Source organism: Dromaius novaehollandiae, chromosome W, assembly GCF_036370855.1.
Source record: "Dromaius novaehollandiae isolate bDroNov1 chromosome W, bDroNov1.hap1, whole genome shotgun sequence".
Taxonomy (NCBI): domain Eukaryota; kingdom Metazoa; phylum Chordata; class Aves; order Casuariiformes; family Dromaiidae; genus Dromaius; species Dromaius novaehollandiae.
The window spans coordinates 70,199,984-70,219,264 of NC_088130.1; the positions used below are offsets into that span (position 1 = coordinate 70,199,984).

General features: G+C 46.8%; 1 protein-coding gene across 17 annotated transcripts in view; it reads right to left on the bottom strand.

Annotated features, from left to right (window-relative positions):
* Positions 1-1,755: 1,755 nt before the first annotated feature.
* The window catches only part of LOC112994500 (transcription factor 4), a 208,706-nt gene continuing 191,180 nt past the window's right edge, over positions 1,756-19,281 (bottom strand). For 13 of the 17 annotated variants that reach the window (XM_064500923.1, XM_064500916.1, XM_064500913.1 and 10 more), the window contains 5 exons: positions 11,826-11,961; positions 10,649-10,811; positions 7,735-7,964; positions 6,647-6,788; positions 1,756-6,317 (listed from right to left, as the gene is read on the bottom strand). In XM_064500923.1, the coding sequence (XP_064356993.1) occupies positions 6,652-6,788; positions 7,735-7,964; positions 10,649-10,811; positions 11,826-11,961 (666 nt within the window). In that variant the 3' untranslated portion in view covers positions 1,756-6,317; positions 6,647-6,651. The remainder of the gene's footprint in view (positions 6,318-6,646; positions 6,789-7,734; positions 7,965-10,648; positions 10,812-11,825; positions 11,962-19,281) is intronic. The other 4 variants (XM_064500912.1, XM_064500922.1, XM_064500911.1 and 1 more) reach the window with 1 other exon arrangement.

Consider the following 19,281-nt stretch of genomic DNA (forward strand, 5'->3'; position numbering starts at 1 on the left):
TCCCCATCCCCATCCCCGTCCCCATCCTCATCCCCATCCCTGTCCCCATCCCCATTCCCGTTCTGGGGCCTTTCCCTGCCAGAGCTGGATTTGGGGGCTTTGGGTGCTGCTTCCGTCCTCTTGGCAGGAACCCTGCAGAGGGCCAGGGCTCGGTTACACCCACCTCCTCCATCTCCTGACGCCGCTGCCCAGCGCCAGCCGCCCCTGCACACAGCGGCACCGCGGGGCTCGGGGCTGGCGATGGGCTCGGCACAGCCGGCACCTCCCCGACCCGGCTCCGCTGCTTTCGCCGGCAGCGTCTGCAGTGCTGCTCCGCGGGGCAGGGGCTCACCGGCGGGCCCAGACCCCTCCGGCTCTGCCACCCTCGTCCCCCAGCCCCGTGCTGCCACTGCCCATCGAGCAAAATGTTACCGGAGCAGCACGGCTGCGTTTGCACCTGCATCTGAAGGGAGATCCTGCACGAAGGGCCGTGCGCGGGAGCTCTCCCCACGCAGGCTTCGGGCTGCAAGGCAAAATGTGACCGCCACGAGGATAGCTGCTTTTTAGCCCCAGCGCTGACGGGGGCAAAAAACCCAAAGCAGAAGCAGAGGAGGCTGGAGCGAGAGGAAGGGCGAGCAGCCGCGGTCTGTGCGAGCCACACGGCCAGGATTTACAAGCTTGAGACACTGCGATGTTTTTATCGGCTACCGATATAATTCTAGCGTAATTGCATGGGAGAGCAAGGCAGCTTTCCCGGCGCTGCCACCGGCGGGATGAGGGGATGAGTCTTCACCCAAACTGTATCTGCACGGAAAAGAGCAGGATGAAAACCATTCCTCCGCCCCTCGGCTCTTCTGGCCTTTTCCTAAGAGAAATTTGGAGGCCGGTGGTGCTGGCGGAGGCACGTCTGGCGTCGGCGGGGGCAGCAAGCGGCAGCCGGGGGCTGTGGATTTGCAGAAAGCGCACCAAAATGAACCGAAAGCCGACGTGCGGAGAGCTGCGAAACCAGACCGCATCCCCGCGTCCCAGCGCATGGACACCAATACGGTGCGGTGAAGAAAACTTGGTTAAACCCAGCTCGATCCGCAGCATTTGCAAAGGCCGAACCGCGCAGCACGGTGGCAATAACAAAACGCTGCAAAAAGGGAAATTATAGCAGTGCAACAGAACCCCACCCATATGCAAAATTAATTGTGTTATCCTTCAAAAATCTTTGAAGAAATTGGGCGCATGTCATGTACAACCAATGCAACCACGTCCCTGCGGTTTGTTACCAGCGATGAGCCTTTGAGCTTCTCCTCCGGGCAGAAAGCGCAGCAGCGGGTGCAGCGCTGGTGCAATGGGCTGCGGGTGCCGGCGCATGGCTGCAAGCAGCCCGGCACGCTGCCCCACGCTTGGGTCACCCACGGTGCCGGCCAGCATTGGAAAAAAGCACAAACACAAAGAAATTGTGACCATGGCTCAGCTCGTCGCGACTGTGCATCGCGGGCGCTCGCGCCAGGTCTAAGCACGAACAGCAGCAAGGGCTGAGCGCACCGGCATCCTTGCAAACGCTTGCACAGCCCTGGGGCGAAACACAGCCGTTTCACTCACGGAGCAGCAAAAAACCTACGCGATAATGAGGATGGAAATGATGCTGCCTTTGCCCGGCGCTTCGTCCCGCGTGGGCTCGCCAGTGCGTCGCAAGGAGCGGCGCCGGGCGCAAAGCGGGACGCGGGAACGGGGCCGCCGCCGAGCCCCGGGCAGCCTCGAAGGAGACAAAAGTGCCGGAAGCGGTTTATAAAAATGGCACATTTATTGCTACAGAACGGTCATGTACATGACGGCATCGAATAACTACAGATGAGAAACAGGTAATGGCCTACACCAAGCTGTGTCGTTTGTTTGCAGATCTTCTCGAAGGAACTCCAGCACACAACCTGTTTGGACACTTCTACAAATCAGAAATACACCAAAAACATGAAAAAATCGAGGCACTCAGCCACACATTGAAAACAAGGTGTAACTGTTTATCTTTTTTTTTTTGATCTTTTTCCCTTTTTTTCATTTTTTTCCCATTTTTTTTGTTTTTACTGCTGCAGCTATGTGTATAGTCGCAAAATCTTCCCCGTTGCGACCTACAACTAAAAAAAAAAAAGCTACCATACAGTTTCATCTCAATAACACATGGTAAAATAACATCTTTTAAATAGTAAAATAAAGTAACAAACTTTTACTCAGAATGATTCCAAAAATCTACAAAGAAGAAATATTCAGAATCTGACAATTTTTTTTCCGTAATATTCATGGTATAAAAGGATTGCTCCTGTGAAAAATAAGCCAAATATATTTTTTATTTTTAAATTTAGTTTTTTTTTCCTACTAGGGTGTACTACAGTCTATTTTATAGCAAAAAGAGCACTAGACAAACGAAGCTTTATAACAAAAAGCCAGGCACTGATACATGGTAAATCTCTGCTTTTTTTTTTTTCTTATCTTCACTTAATTGCATCACAAGTAACAAGAATGAAAAAGGCCACAGTTCATATATTTTCACCATTACATAAGTCTATAATACTTGAAATGAGTATGGTCAAACCAGCACTGCACAAATATGAATCAACTTCAAGTCCCATGAGAAAGAACATGTTTTTTTAAAAAACAAACAAACGAAACAAAACCAGAACGAAAAGGTAGGGCCCCCCGAAGGCCCTGGTGCCCCTTGGTGTTGGAATTCATCGTATTCCACCTGCAGGTTTTTTTTCCAGTCAACCAGTGGACTAATTTTTTCTTTTTCTTTTTTTTTGCTTTTTTTCCTTTGTGTTTTTTTTCTCTTTTTTTTTTTGTGCTTGTTTCCGCTGAAATCTCTTCATTCCTGGCAATATACCGTATTGTTCACTTTTGGACACGGACCGTATCTGCCTATTGGATACAAAGGTGCAACCCTCCTCTCCCGGACCGCCCGTTTTCACTGCCTTTCCCCCCAACCCCTGAAAAAAACTAAAAAAAAAAAAAAAAAAAAAAAAAAAAAAAAGAAATCGGAAGACTGAATCAGTACAAGTTGCATCACTGGTAGGACTGACAGTTGTATAAACATTAGTGTTCCTTGCAGCTACACAGAAGACAAATGGTAAAAAAGTTCTCGGTGAACAGATTCCCTATTCAGCATATTCATAAATTACTTGAATGTGGAGGTGGATCGTTTCTCAAAAAGCTGCTATTTCAGTATTTATTTCTTAAAGAGTTTCTTAGCCCGGTTTATGACCACAGAGCACAGCTTTCTAAAACCTTCGTTAGCTTAACTAAGTGTCGCCAGCTAAATTACCTGTGCCAAAGCCAGCTGGAGATGCACACACCTTACCTGGTTTGGGAAATAATGGGAAAATTAAGGATTGCACACTCGCTTTTTCAAAAAATCTTCCCTCATCTAGAATGGAAGGAGAATAGGATCCTCAGCGCTTAAATCCGGCAGGGCTGGACGTTCGTCTCGCAGGAACCAGGCGCTTTGCGCCCAGACGTGCCCCGCGCCGGCCACCTCCTCCCTGCACGGTGCCCGAGCCCGCGGGGGCCGCGGGGGCCGACTGCAGCGCCGGGTCCATCTACGTGAAAGCAGGATGCGAACGAAACAACGAAAGCCTTTTCCCTTAAAAACTCCGCAAGCTAAACGCGCCATTTATTTTCCGTCCACAGATTGCTTTAAATAAACATGAAGCCGGTCTTAATATTTGTTTACATGGTTTATCAGAAGCGCGGTTCTTAAACTCTCCAGGACTCAAAGGGCTGCTCTCAGTTCCCTAAAATGAACATGTGGTGCACCGGTACGGACCCCAACTGAGTGTCATCCACTGCGGTACAAATTTCCTGAAAAAAAAGATATGGCTTGTTCATCGTCATTTTACTCTTAATACCACACACAGCAATACATATGGTACTGATAAACAGAAACCTTCATCCTGCTGAGGATACCAGCACTCGGAAACATCAGCTGTCATTAACACTGGGTGGAATTAACCTTTATTACACCCATTTTCATATAAACCAGGCCTGTGAAAAGTCCAGCATTTAAAATGTAATATGCATTTGTAATTCGGAATTAAACCTTAGTGTATTCTCCTCTCTCGCATTTTTTTCTAGTGGTTTAATCCACCTCCACATTTGAGAAACTTATCAACAAATCAAAACATTTTAAGTTTTATCGCTACTGAACATATTTACAGTTTTCAGCACGCACACAGCTAATCAAAATGTTTATGGGTATGTAGAAGGTGATCACATGGTAACTATCATATTTGTTCTTTACGTTTTCAGAAACAAACATAAAATTCAGATTCTTGTATCTCACTATTTCATTTAAATGAGACTTTTTTTCAACCACACAGATTTTTATAAACAAAAAACTGATACAATGTATTAAAACACATAATAACAAGAGTCTACATGTAAAAATATAACTTTTACATACACAATTTCAAAATAATGATACGTTTGCCATTTGTTGCATAAAATTTACAAATGTATTTTTCATTACTATATAACTGGCAAAACAGGAGAACAGATGGAACATTTAGACCGTTTGATGGATTTATGGCATTTATTCAGTGTTGATAGGTGGAAAATCTACTTGAACAGGGAGATTTTATTTAAAATACATGCCAGGTTTGTGTGGCTGTAAAAATAGAAACTGGAATTCGAGACAAAAGGATGCTGACAAATACTTAACTAGGAGCACTATCTGTTAATTGTACTGTACACCAAAGTCAATCGTTATTAAGATTCACTATGGAAGTTGGTTCAGTTGTGCCCAGACTTCAAAGCTAGTTATCAGATGAGTTGCTGTGCCATAGTTTGATCTATGTTACTATTAAATATGTTAAGTAAAAACTTCATTCATACTGGCCAGAGAAATACTGTACTACCACCCCTCCTCAAGAAAGTGCAACTTAATGCTTTAGGACTCATAAGGCTTGTTGTAATGCTGCATGATGACGGAAATTGGCATTTCACAAAGAAAGGAGGAGGCAGCAAGTGGTCTACACTTAAATAATCCACTTAAAAACAAGAGAAGAACAAAAAAAAAAGTCGATCGAATCTGTCACGCTACTTGCAATTTTCCCACTTGATGTTTTTCTCCCCCCCCCCGCCCCCAAAATCTGACCATGTATTCAGAAACGCCTCACTGCACACTATTTAGGCTACACACATAGGTAACGCTTTAATCGGTTCGTTAAATCACAGCCACTTTGATTATGTTATGTTTCTGATGATATAAACATTGGAAGGCACAGTGGTAACATTGTAGCATTCTAACCTTGTACCTCTGAAAATCCCAGAAAAAGGGTCAACGAGAGCAACATTACGATGCGGACAAACGCCTTTTGCCAAGTCTCGGTAACGTTGCCTGCGGTATCTACACATGACGTGACTTTTTAAGTCCTGTGTTCCCAAAAGACTGAAGAAACAACTCTCTACTTATTTATGGATGAGAAGCAACGTCAGGGTCAGCATTTCATCCTGCACTACCCCTCCAGAGACAGAGTTGGCACTACAGGTTACAATAACAAAAACAGGGGAGAGGGACAGAAATAAGACAAAAAAATCCTTATTTACAGTAAAATCTTCTTTTTAAAAAAGTTAATCAGTACTATTTTTTTACAGGAGCAAAAAAGTCTGAAACGAATGAACAAAAGCTTACCATATTCACTAAATTTTTAATATATATTTATATATATATTTATATATATATATTTGTCATAGGTCTATAAGATCCATCTGTTCCTCCTACCCTAAGGAATGGCTAATGTCATCACTTCAGTTTTCATTAGGACGTTTGCTGGTTTTGTAAATATCTGGGCAGCAAAGCTTCCCTTTTAATATCCAGTAAGTATAAACACTAGCTGTCTAGCACACCAACAAAAACGCTCATTTTTTTTCTTCAGAAGTACACTTTTTCATTATTGCAAGTTTACAATTTTAAATTAAATATTTTTTTCAGACTTACAAATTAATTATATTTTTTTTTTCCAAAAGAAGTTTAGGCACAAATGCATTGTCCCACAGTGTGGAGAAGATTGCCATTCAGTCTCTAGGCTGTGCATTTACAGCTCGTAACATACTGCTTTAAACATTCTGAATGATATGTTAAAGAGAGTCGTCCCTCAAGTTGCACTTTTTGTGGTTTTTTTTTCTCGTTTTTAATAATCGGGAATGCTGAAATCTCTTGCGTCTGTGATTCTTAACTACTCAGACTTGTCTTATATTACAAAAAAGGGGTTAAGGAGAAGTGTTTATGTGGGTTTAAGATAATACAGCTGTTAAGGAAGTGGTCTCTTGTTTAAATGAAGAAATGTGGCAACTTGGACCTGTGAAAGAAGTAAAAAAAGTCGAATCAGTCAAGGATAGTTGAACGCGCATAACTATATCCTCTTTAAACAAATGATCTGAACGCGGCCTTGGAAATCCAGCGTGCTTACGCGATGGGTCAGTAATCGATCGGTTAAGGGTGATGGGCCTGTTACCGCTACTTAACTCACGCTCCGTCCCAGCCCTGGCTCCGAGGAGGAGGAGGAGGAGGAGGAAGAGGAGGAGGAGGAGGAGGCCCTATGCACTAGCTTTGCCTCCGTTCACCGTAATCCGCCGGGCGCTTGGGAGCAGGCTGCTAGTACCTGGGAATTGCTGGAAATCAACTTGCCTTTTTTACATCTGTCCCATGTGATTGGATGCATCTCCCATCCCAGGGTGGGGTCCCGCCAGGGAAAGTGGAGGAGGATCTGAAGATACTTTCTCTTCTTCCCTTCTTTTCAGACACGCTGCTTTAGGGTTCAGATTTCTTTCTGTTGAATTGGAGCAAAAGGCAATTTCAAATATTCACATTTGCACACCAAACCACTCGTTTCATTGCATGTGCACTTAAAACAATTAGCAAGTTACTCGTCGCAGTCTCATTGCAGGAATTTAGGGGGCCGAAACTGATGATACTGCTTGGGCAGGTCACGTGCTGAAATGCACCGAGTGCACCTCCGCGCACAAGCTCTGCAAATACCTTCCTGTTTGCGCTTTGCTAAGGAGCAGCCAAGCTTAGTACTGAATCTGCACCTTCCTAAAGAACGTAAAATGTACTGACAATGCCAAACAGCAATATATGTAGTGTGGGGCCATGAAGGAAGACCTCACCGTGACTCTGGGTGCTCAAATCCAGCAAGGAGATGCTCCTGCCCCGCATCCATGTAACGTGGTGAGCGTGTCGGGTCTCTGAGACCCCCACTGCCTTTGAGCATGCATTGGTTGCCCACCATGGTGATCGCTGAGCACTCTGGTGTCCCGGCCGCGGTCTAAGGCAAGCCGGGCTCTTCATCCCTCCAACACCCCAGCAGCAGCTGCACCACGGTGCAGGCATCTGCCTGGGGAGGAGGAGGCACTTCTCAGACCCTGCTCAGCCCCATCTAGAGCTCCGGCGGCATCTTACATGCCGTGAGAGCAGCCCGGACACCAAGCGTTAGCATCGCCTGTCTCCCTCCCTGGACCGATGGATTAATGCGGAGCAGCTGTATGGGAAGGGCTGGGGAAAACTCATCTCCAACAGCCATGGGACCTCATCTCCCTCGGGTGCCCTCGTCCAGCACAGGCGAGGTGCCCAGCTACCCTCCAGTGCGGGAGGTTAGGGCTTGCCTCCCTCCTTGGCATCGGGTGCCACCGGCCAGGCGTTTCCAAATTCACCTCGGTGTGTTTTGTACGACTGAAAACCAGGAGGAATTGAAGGAGCCCGGCTGGCACACTGACCTCTGACTTGCTGCTCTAAGCTGAGGATGACCGCCACAGCCTGGTGCAAAATCAGGAGCTTGGTCTGGGGCTTGTCGCTCTTCAGATGGAGTTGCACCATCCGGCCCAACTCCTTGAAAGCCTCGTTGATGTCGCGCACGCGCAGGCGCTCGCGGGCGTTGTTGGCCATTCGCCTCTCCTTTTCTCTCTCGGCCTTCTGCTCGGGTGTCAGGTCTTCGTCATCGTTATTGCTGAGAAACAAAAGGAATACATCATTTTCTAATGATGTGGGAAATAAGCGATGCAAAGATTTTAAACAGACTTCACCCAAAAGTACATCTGCAATTCATGAACAGACACCTTCCGAGTAATCCTAACTTGCCGCTTTTCTTCCGCCAAACCTCTGTGTAAAATTCACTCCCCTTAAATTTTACACTGAGTAAAACTCCTTGCTTTGTCACGAAGCTTTATAACCTGCAAGGCAGGACAGCTTGACTTCTGATATTTAGAAGGGGCAAAAATGTAAGGTTTTTTCAATTAAGTATTTTTTCATGGCCAATGCTGCAAAATTTTAATCACAACAAATATGTCATGACATATTCTCTGAATTCCACATTGTTCTGAACAACGATGGAGCGTGTCCACTTTGAATTAAAATAAACTTCTAATATTCCATATTCTTCTGTAACAACCAGAAAAATTGTGACTAGGAGATCTATTTAGCTGAAATCCTATAGCTATTATATATGGTCCTTCGGATGAAGGAGGCCTCAGAAGACTGTCCTAGGTGACACAGACAAGGACTGGGACTGAGGTCAGAGTGAAACTAATAAAATATAATGAAGCTATAATGTGCATGTAAAGGCTCTTGTAGGGCTGCAAGACCGGGCAGAGCAGGATCACGCAGCAACCTCAGTTATTTTTACCGTCCATCCCAAAGAGCGCAATGGCAGCTAGTAGCAGTTTTCCCACCATCTTTGCTGCCTGTGGGTGAAGTCTGGAGACCCACGAGCTTTACGCTTTCATCACTGCTGTTTTGGCTTCCTCCATTGAGTATTTTAGGAGGCCAATCTCGTGGATGCTGGGACCTCATCAATTAGGTTTCCAAGCCAGGACGACAGCCATGCCTCCGCATGCGTCACCTTTAGTGGACTATCGTACCGGTTTTGGAACAAACCTTCTGCAGCCTCAGGGCTGTGGGGGTGAGGGGACCCCCCACCCTCCGCGGGACGGCTGTGGAAAGCCACCAAAGGCTGCCCTGGGACGGCCCCCACCGTGACACAGAGCACGGGGCAGCGAAACGTCCACGGGCAAACAGCCACGGAAGTAATTTACGGCTGCAAAGAGCCCTGCAGTTAACTTCCGCATCTCTTCTGCAGCAAAACTGCTTTCTCTCCAGACAAAGTGATGATTTTAAATTGAAAACATATTAACTGGTGAGTCACTGGCACTATATAATTTGAATTGGTTATGCAAATACAGTAATAAATTCTCAGCAGCCCTAACAACATGAACATAGACATATAACTAAGTATCAGGAGTAACCTTTTAAAGCTGCAAGCATGTTAAAAGCAAAAATGTTAGCCTACAAAAGCTTCAAAGCACATATAAATATGCATAAGTGACACCATATTTGTTAAATTAACTAGGACTACGATCAGCTTACATCAGCGTAAAGGTGCTTTCTTCTTACCATATCATACATGGACATGAAAGCCTCACTTATACATATGGTTATTTCAACACATTTATTGAGAGACGATCTCAAGTGTCATATATTTTCTCCAATCATAAGAGACGTGAATGTAATTAACATTTTAAAAACCAGTGAGGGCAGGTCTGCGAGTTCTGAAGTCTCAGCCCTTTCTCTGGAGGAAAATGTCTGCACAGCACAACTCAGATGTTTCTTATCTTGTCTCTATTTTTATATAGAGAACCAGGGGTGGAAGGAGAAAAGGCAGAATTAAATTTCCATTCAGTTTTTAGAAACACCCCAGAAAACAAAGCAGGACTGTGCCTGGATTTCAGCTTTCTCGGCATTTTTGTTATGTAGTTTGGGAGTCAACTGAGGAGGAAAGGTATCTGCACTCCTGAGCTGCACTTCAGGTCCTAATGTGAAATTCAGGTCAGAGAAGTGAAATTCAGGCCAAACGGGACAAAAGAAAAGCCTGGTGGTTAATATTTGTAGTGTCCATGGACATCACTCAGGCTCACCAAGGACATCAGCTCCTGGATGATAAAACCCAACTGTGACTTCGCTAATACTTTCCAAAAACTTGTAAGGAATATGCAGAGCAAACTTTGTCCCCCTGTCAGTCCAAACACATTCAGGCATTTCACAACCACCACCGTCTCCACGGAAGAGAGAAATCTACTGCCGTTCCTAGGACTCGGCTACAACAGAGGGCCCATCTTCTTCCAGAAGATAGAGAAGGGGCCAAATCCTTAGCTGCTGTAACAAGGCCCCTAAATCCTCCAACTGGTCCTAGGAACTCTAGAGATTTACAGAAATTGAGGATTGGCTATAACGTATTTATTTCAAAGTCAAAAGAAAAGAATACAGTTTGTTAGTTCAGGTGTAGATGTGATCAACTCTTAGGCACATTTTGAAAAGGTGGAAATATATACTGTATTCCAATTTGCAAGCGTAGGCAGAGAGGAATAACAGCCTAATAAATCCATTAGTGTAATGCAATTTCTTTATAGATTGAGGAGAACTTGCTCAGTGTCCAAATTTGTGAATTGTTCAAATTTGAGGAAGTCCTGGAGTACAAGTATCAGAAATGTACTTAGTACTGCCAGAATAATCATTATGTTCCACTTAGGCTGTGGTTTTACCTGCCAGGAAAAAAACTCATAGTTTCTTCCTGTTCTGTTCACTTCATCGAAATCCAGTAAAGGAATTAAATGAAGCGACACTATTATGTACTGTTACCTAGATCTTGACCTAGTAATTGATTTGATATCCTTCTTGTCATCCTCTAGTTTCTTGTCCTCAGAAGATTTTGTGTCCTGGAGGTTTTCATCTCCCTCGTCATCGGACTTGATTTCGGAGCTACCTGAAGAGACGCTCTGCCCTTGCAGCCCGGTTGGCATGCCTAGGAGAGAACACACGGGTGAGCTGCGAGGCAACGCTTCGGCACGGGCTTGCACGGTGCGGGGCCGCGTCCTCTGCTAACGGTGCCCCAAGGAGGGCCCGTGCCCCGCCGACGGCCGCGGAGGGAAGTGCAGAGGACGCAGCCGCTGCGAGCAGTTCTCAGCTGCGGCTTTGAGGTTTAATTCTCCTCCGCGATCTTTTGGAAGAGATGATAGCTCACAAAACACCAGCGAAACCGCGCTGAGAGCCGTAATCACAGAAACCACACGCCCTGTGCTCTGACTGAGGACCCAGTGCATAGATTTACCATTACCCCGAGCTCGTGCTGCGCGCGAGGATTTAGGAAGAAAGTAAGACTTTGAACTTCTACGGCAAATTTCTTCCCTACATCTGAAAGAGCTCTGCACGTTCACTACCTGCTAGCCGACAAGATTATCGGTGTTTTGCAAAACTGACAGCGAGCTTGTGATCTCGTCCAGCCTCATGTTTGTGGAGGACAGGGGACGCCTAGCTGCTAGTCCTTTTTTTCCGTCACTAGATAGCTTTTCTTCCATCTTAAAAAAATCTTTAATAGGTCATTGCCATAAAATAATCAAAATATCTTAGCTGCAAAGAATGAGCAAGACCGTGTGGGACATCGTACATGGAAATTTGGGATTCTTCCACGTTTTAACTGCGAGATTATGGGACTCTAGGAGTAGAGGTAAACCCCAGCTGGCCTCTAGGTTCAGGCAGTGCCGCACACGCGGGAACCGAGGGTGGTCTGGTGGTGACCCTCCCACAGCCCGACCTGCAAGGCTGGTGGAAACGCGGTGTGTGCCTCAGTTTCCCCGGCAGTGGCACCTTCCTGATGGGCACCTGAGATGCCCTCTGCCTTCTGAGCCGTGCCGCCCGCGGCACCTCGGCACCAGGCCTCCCCGCGCGGGGATCAGCCCCTCGCCCACCCCCAGCGGCCGGGGACCCCGGAGAGGGGAGCAGGACCACCGCGGGCTCTGCCCCGACCCGCCGTACTCACCCCTGTAGGGATCCTGGGGCGGGTTGAGGTCCGGGGAGGTGGCGGACTGGACGGGCAGCTGGGGCACCGGGACCTGGTTTGGCACCAGCGAGTGGCTGCCGCGCAGACTGACGCCGTCCTCGCGGTGGGCGCCGACCTGCGGGCGAGAGGCCACGGTGAGGGGCGCGGGGTCCCTGCCCGCCGCTCCGCGCTAGAGGGCGCAGACGGGCCGCGGCGCCGGGCGAGGACGCGGTGCGGGCGGCCGGGGACCGAGGCGGCACGGCGGCTGGGGCAGGTAAAACGCCGAACCGTCTCCCGGGGCGCCGCGGCAGAGCGCGCCGGTTCCCACCCATCTGTCTTCCACCGCGTCCGCCGGCAGATCTGACAATTATCTTCATGCCCATATGCTTAATTGCGGGCTTCTCGATTCCCCCACTGCTATCGGAAATCCTGCAGGAATTCCAATTTGGCATTCGGCTTTCATTTCGGGGGATGAGATTCCCGGGCCTGCCATTTTCCCCCCGTGATGCCGGCTAAGCCTCTGACAGCGGCAGCCGCGGCAGTGCGTGCCACAGCCCTGCCCGGCGCAAGCGTAACAGCATGTCACCTGCGAGTGGTATACACAGTATATCCATATGGAAAACTCGGTGCTCGTCCTGGACTTTCTCGGGTGTGCATCTCCCGTAACACTCCCGCAAAGCGTGCTTCCACAGAGGATAAACTCGGCAGAGAACTGCAAATCTCCCTTTATTCCCGAAAAGTATTATAAGTACTCGTGCAGATAAAAAGATTGAGGAATGTTTCTAATCAGACTTACAAGATAATATAGTATAATTGTTAACAGCGAGTCAAGACCGCAGTAAGAAAGATAAAAGGGAATCCTGCCAAAGGGAACTTGAGAAAATCTTTTACTACGAGACGAAATGCAAATAACCAAAAGCAGTGTAAAACAGGAGAGACAAAAAACTCTCTCCTTGTTGAGACGCTTTAATTCTAAAAACATAACATACTAAGAAAAGACTGGAACCGACGTTATTTGGTTGTAAGAAAGAATAGCTGTTAAGAGATATGTTTAGAGCTCTGCGGTTCTGCTTCCTTAAATCTCAAAGATGAAAATGATAAAACGTAATGAAAATCAGGATGACATTCTTCTGAGAAGAAGTATTATCTAGCAACACCTACCAAAGGAAAAATACCAGTGAAACAGGCTTTCCTTCCGCACCCTCAGAGAGATTCAGCTCAGCTGGATATGACCCTGGGCAACCTGATCTAACTTCGGAGTTGGATCTGACTTCAAAGCTGCCCCATTTTGAGCGGGGTTTCATCCAGATGACCTCCAGAAGTCCCTTCCAATCTACATTTTCCTGCGATACCATGAAAGATGAAAACCATCAAATTTTGAGGTAGAGGAAGACAAAGAAACATATGATACCACTTCTGGTTGGGAAACAACCATTACTTCTCCAGCAGAACTCCTGAGAGCAATGGGAAGTTGTAAAGGGACTTTGTCAGACGCAGCATCTCTCCCCGAGTCCCTCCCTTTCCCCGCGCGTCTCCCTGGGCTCCTTCCAGAACCAATGCAGGAGGACAGACGGAGCCCTCTGGAAGGGGACTGGGAATATCCCACCGTGCTCCTGCTCCTTCAGGAGATGCCTGTCTCCTTCTGCGACTGCGCGGGGGACTTGGGAGGCCAGCCGCCTCCGTAGAGTGCTATGGGACGTGCCTCACGTTGGGTGGCCCAGCTCGAAGACGGACAACTTGGATATCCTCTGGGTTATCTGGCCCGAGTTCTCGCCTCTCTCGTTTCATCCTGCCCAAAAGCTGAGGTGGTAGAAACAACTGAAAGCTAACAATTTTCGAGATTTGTAAACTGAAACGTTGAACTCAGATGCAAAAAAGATGATACTACTGACATAAGGTTTAAATTACATTTTAAAAATTGATTCCAATAATAAAAACTTTCCTCACACTTCTCTTCCTGTAGCTTCTCAAGAGATCTGGAAGATAATCACAATTGAACGATAAAAACTACCAACCCACGTTTTCTCTTTTACAACCTACAACATTGTAAATCTTGTTTGTTGAGATTTTTTTTCCTGCAAAATGGCAAATTTCAAGCTTGTTCAGTGAACAAATCTGTCCTATGACCATCCTTACACTAAGGAAAGACCAGTCCCTATCCCCTGTGATTTATTTTGAGCAAGACATTTTTTCCTCTCAGTGAGTGGGAGAAAAGTTTTCTGTTTAGATACGATCAAACTTCAGGCTGGGGGACTTGCTTCACCCACGGCCCTTTGTGCAATGGAGACAGTTTTGCTCTGTAACGTGGATCCTTTCTAACTTTCCCTACAAAAATGCCACAATGCAACTGTCGCTCCATAGCTTGTTTCTCTGGATAATTTATTTCTACAATTACAGCCACTTGCAAGAAGATTCAGGTAGTAAAACCACTTAGATATGTCATAGATTTTTGTTCTTGAACAATATATTTTTGGAGATACAGAAGTCTGTCAGCTACAGCTCTATCAGGCTACAGGGACATTTGTGTGTGTGTGTGTGCACGCGCGTGTGCTCACACATAGGGTAAGACCAAAGTTAAGCCTGTGTAGCAGGTGGTTCCACAAACGGAGGGCACGTGAAGGCCGATTTCTTGGGGCTTTGTGTTTTTGCTACAACATGGTTTTCGCTCTGTTTGAGGCCATGCCGCAGCCCTGCCCTGTGGGATATGCAAACGACGTCTATTAACAATAAGTTTGGCTTCAGATTTTCCCTTGAAATGGGCTGGTCATCTACTTTTCCCTTTAAAACGTAATCAGCTGTTTTCATGAAACTAGCAGGGGCTCAGTACCTTGAGGACCATGACGACGCTGCCAAGATCAGCTAAAAACGCCCACGTGAGTTACCAGGTATCACGAGGGAGACAAGGAGCCGGACAAGGCCCTGGTGCTAGGTCTGATCTTGTCAAGAAGAAGAAAACCTGGCTATTCTAAGTATTTGTATTGTATCAACAGACTGAAATTTCATTGCAGCAGTGGAAGCAGCAGGATCAAGCCAAACACCCGCGCAGAAGCACTGCAACCTCCGGGTGCTCAGTCTGATGAGCTGTGTGTCACCATGCCACCGCTCGCCGTCACGGCGAGAGGACCAGGGGCTACAACCTCCTCCGCCAAGCCACCGCTACGCACGACCACACAGAGGTCCGGTGAGCCCGGAGGGAAACCTGGTACCACCAGCCCCGCTGGGACGGGCTGGGAATCGCTCGCAAATGAAAAGGGAGGATACAAAAATGCTGCATTTTCTGCTCCTCCCTAACCAGCAAGCAGTGCCGACGTTTTGCCTATTATATAAACAACAGTTTCGCCCGGAGGTAGAGTGAAGATATGAATCATCCCCCCTAGCCCAGGAGTGTAGATCTATAAATAATACTTATCTTTAGAGACTCAAACTCACTTTGAAGTTCTATTAATGTTTTATTTATTTCCATCTCTTTAAACAGCCCCCTACTGCAACACTCAGCAGATTGGAGGGGAAAAAAACAACAAAAACCAACCCGCAAAACAAGCACTGGAGGTAGAGATGGGCTCTAAGGCTGAGGTGTGCTTCTCTGTCCTTACCTCCTCTTTGAAGCCATGATCTCCCCCACACAGGAACACGTGCAAGCACACATGTGCATGCTCATATGCAAAGCACAGGGCGCTTGAGGTAAGTCAGCCAAAGGGAAAAACACGAGAAGCCCTAATCTTGGGTTATTCTGGCTATTAAAGGTTAAAAAAGCCTCTGGAAGGCAAAAAAATACAAGTACAGAGAAGGATGATCCCACGGACAGGGGGTCAGTAATGGTCAAAATCAGTCTATGGGACTTTTAAGCGCACGTCTCTTGGGAGGCATCTACATACTAGGTTGGCAGACAGCGTGAAAACCTGGCCACTGTTTGAATTTGTATTTGTGCCAGTCCTTTACAGCATTTTAAAAACTCTGAGAGCGGGGAGAAGGCTAGACCTTGTCTTCTCCTAACTTTGCATTTTAATTTGTATATATGGCAACGGATATTCAGTATAAACGCGAGGCTTTTCAGGTTATGCTAATTTGTATGTATTTTGGATTATCTATACAATCTATATATCCATCATGGATGGGAAGTTGTTTTAAAAATTACTTGAAAATTAATTCTTAAATATTCATCATTTCATATGACAGAGGTATATCTGTAATCAATAAAGATACACAAAAGATGCTGCGATTTTCAGAAACACGTTCCTTAAGGAGCACGAAGTGGAGGATAACTGCATTTTGTTAAGTAACCAACCCTCTCAGGAGATCCGCCCATTGCATGGGTACCCATGAGTACCTGATGGTACACAACACTTCTGCATTTTAGCACATTTACAGTAGAAAACGATGCTGATGTACGGCAAACTTGAATATTTCTACTCGGCAAACAGAGGCATATTTTAGTTCTTGCTAAAGGGCTAAGGAATAGGAAAGTGTCTGAAGTTACGAATCGGGTATCCCAACATCTCTACTTGGCCTTCGCAGCACAGAGCGGCCACTGCCACCGGGCCATCGCACGCGACGGCTATGAAGCAGGCGCCCGCTTGGTTGGAACGGGGCCCTCATTAAATCCCATGGGAAAATGCCCCCATTTATAGAGCCAGCCAACAGGCTGCAAAAATTCATTCACAGTTTCAGGCCGTTTCCAAGAAGTGAAAGGGTTTTCCTTTCTTTTTGAGAAACTAACTGTTCTGCTGTCTTTAAGATGCTTATTTCATCAATGTCAAAATGTATAGCATTTAGTTTGGCAGTTATTCAATTCTTATTAATATTATCTCCAGAGATAAATGCTTCCAGAGCAGGCTGTCGGCCTGGGCTACTCTTCAGCTATTTCAGACACAAATGCACAGTACAGCAGTAACTTCTGCAAGGGGATGACGGGACAGGCCCTGGAAAGGACATGTGACAGACTAAATTTACCTTTGTTTGCAGAACAATTAAAGCATCTTTCTGCAAGCGGACAGTTTCCCCAGCTCCCTGCTGCATACGCATAAGTCACCTCTTGAGGAGTAAAACACTTCTTTCCAAATGCTCCTCTCAAAAAAGGGGAAGCAAAATATATTATGTTGGGAAGCAAAAACTACGAATGGGGGCAGGAGGACGCAGGGAAAGGAGACGAGTTATGGACACCGCATCGCCTATTTGCGCGTGCCAGAGCACACGCGGGTCCCCGCGTGAACGCAGGGAGATGAGGAAGGTGCTTGTTTTTCAGTAAACACGAAAAGTTGATGTGCCTGCACGGTAACTAGACACCTATTGACACAGAGAACTGTCTGGGTGTCTTTGAGTTGTAATCTCCCCATGAAATACCAGTTCTACCCGACAGTCCCAAAGTGCTGCACTGAATTTTGAACCTTCCTGAATTATCTCTCTCTATATATCTTCGTCACGGCTACGAACACGCAACTTTTTATCCTCCGAAGCAGGAAAAGCCACTATGTGACCCACAAGTGAATCCTGAGAAGTGCTAAGAAACGGTCATACGAACGTCTCTTTTATTGCTCGCAGATGGGCATTTGAAGTCCAGGAACTGCAAGGAGCAGACATGAGCTGTAAAAACCGGGGAAAGGTCTCCGGTGCAGGTACGCGCTCTGCACCCCTTCCCCTACCGTTAACCCTTCCCATACTGAGCGGCGGCCCTCAGACAAATTAACAACTTTCTAACTACAAAGACAAAAAGGAAAAACTAACAACTGTTGTCAAATGCTCTCTGGATGGCAGTTTCCAGCTACAGCTAGGAAGAGTTTACTCCTAATTTGCCAATATAAGGAACAAATGCAACGTGCAACATGCTTTGTACTTTTAAAAACGATGCCCTTGTGTTATCCAATTAGATAAATAAAAACACGAGGCAGGAAAGTTGTAAGGTGATGCATGTTAACATGTGTTCAATATTGTCACAATTTATAAGTCTGACAGAAAGCAGATTTGTGCATAGCCCTTATAAACCTCTACTGCTATATTAAAAAGGGAACAGCACAGGGCACTTTGAAACAAATGGTCTCTCACTGTATGTGTGTATTATTCGTCCAAATTATTCACTCTTATTTAACTGCACTGAAGTCTTTCATCTCCATGCTATACAATAATAGTTTCCATATGACCGGTGGCTCAGCTATAAATAAGATCAAAAGCAAAAGAAAGGATTTAATAAAAAAAAAAAAGACATTAAGAGTGGCATTAAATCAGGAAAAAAGCAAAGTTCTTTTTTTTTTTCTACAGAAAAAAGCAATGCTGAGCACTAAGCAGCTCTCCAAATACCTTAAGAAAAGGCATTTTGCAAGCCAGTTGTATGCAAAAGCCATTTAAACACAGCCGAAAGTGGCAAAGCTGAACTTCAGTATTAAAAAAGAAGGGGGGGGGGAAAAGTGCCACGTCTCCAGCAGCAGCAGGGATGCTGGCCGAGCAGCGGCGTTCGCGCTCGGAGCCGTCCGGGAGAGCTCCGCGTGGCAGGGCTCCACGCGCTGCTCCAGGCTCGGCTCGGCTGGGCTGGGCTCGGCTCGGTGGGAGCAGGTCTGGGCCCCGCGGTGCTGCCGCGGGAATCGCAGCGCTGCTCAACCCCAGCGCGGGAGCGCCGCGAAAGGAAGTTTTATTTGGCACGAAGCGTCTGCTTGATGCGAAGAGCCAGCTTCCCAAACAAATCTTCTTCTAGCGCTGCAAAAATTACAAGGTTAATCTCTGTTCCCTACTGGACAAACAGCTGCTAATAATCTGCGCTTTGCAGCGAGGGGACGCGCTCCCTTTCTCCCCCCTCTCGCTGGATGCCCCAAGCGCACGCGGCCTCCAGGACTGTGCGGTTTCGGGCTCATTTCGGGGCCGCTGCCCCGCACGGCCCCCGCGCCGCTCTTGCACACCTACGCGGCATTTCTTCCACGCTCTGGGAGGGGACTGAAGTGTTTTAAGGGAAATCAACCAGTTGCAACCTATTTCGGAGAGAAGCAGGTTGCCACGGCCGTTGAGGCAAAGGCAATGAAATAACCCTTATGACTTCTTTCCAACGGAGATGATTACTCGCTTAAGCATTGGCTAAATTTGGCAACATAAAGCACGGGATTAGGGATATTGACTCTTCCCCACGCAACGGCTCGTGCGGGACCACGGTGTCCCCCATCTCGATGCTGCACCCGGATCGTCGGGGAGCTCCCGGCCCCACTCCCGGCCCCCGAGCCCGGCCCCGCTCGCGGTGCCCCGGCGAACCCGCGGCAGCTCAATGCGGCCATTGTGCAAAAGGGGAAAGAAAAAAAAAAAGGTGTTGTTTAAATACCGGTCAGTGGTTTCTCTCCGGGTCGAAATGCACTTTATAGCTCGAAAATAATTTTAAAATATGACAAAGGCTGTAATTGCACGGCATTAGGAATGTCAACCAATTAGGCAGAAAATGGTGCTACATAAAAATCTTACACTGGGGCTTGTTACGTTAGATTTC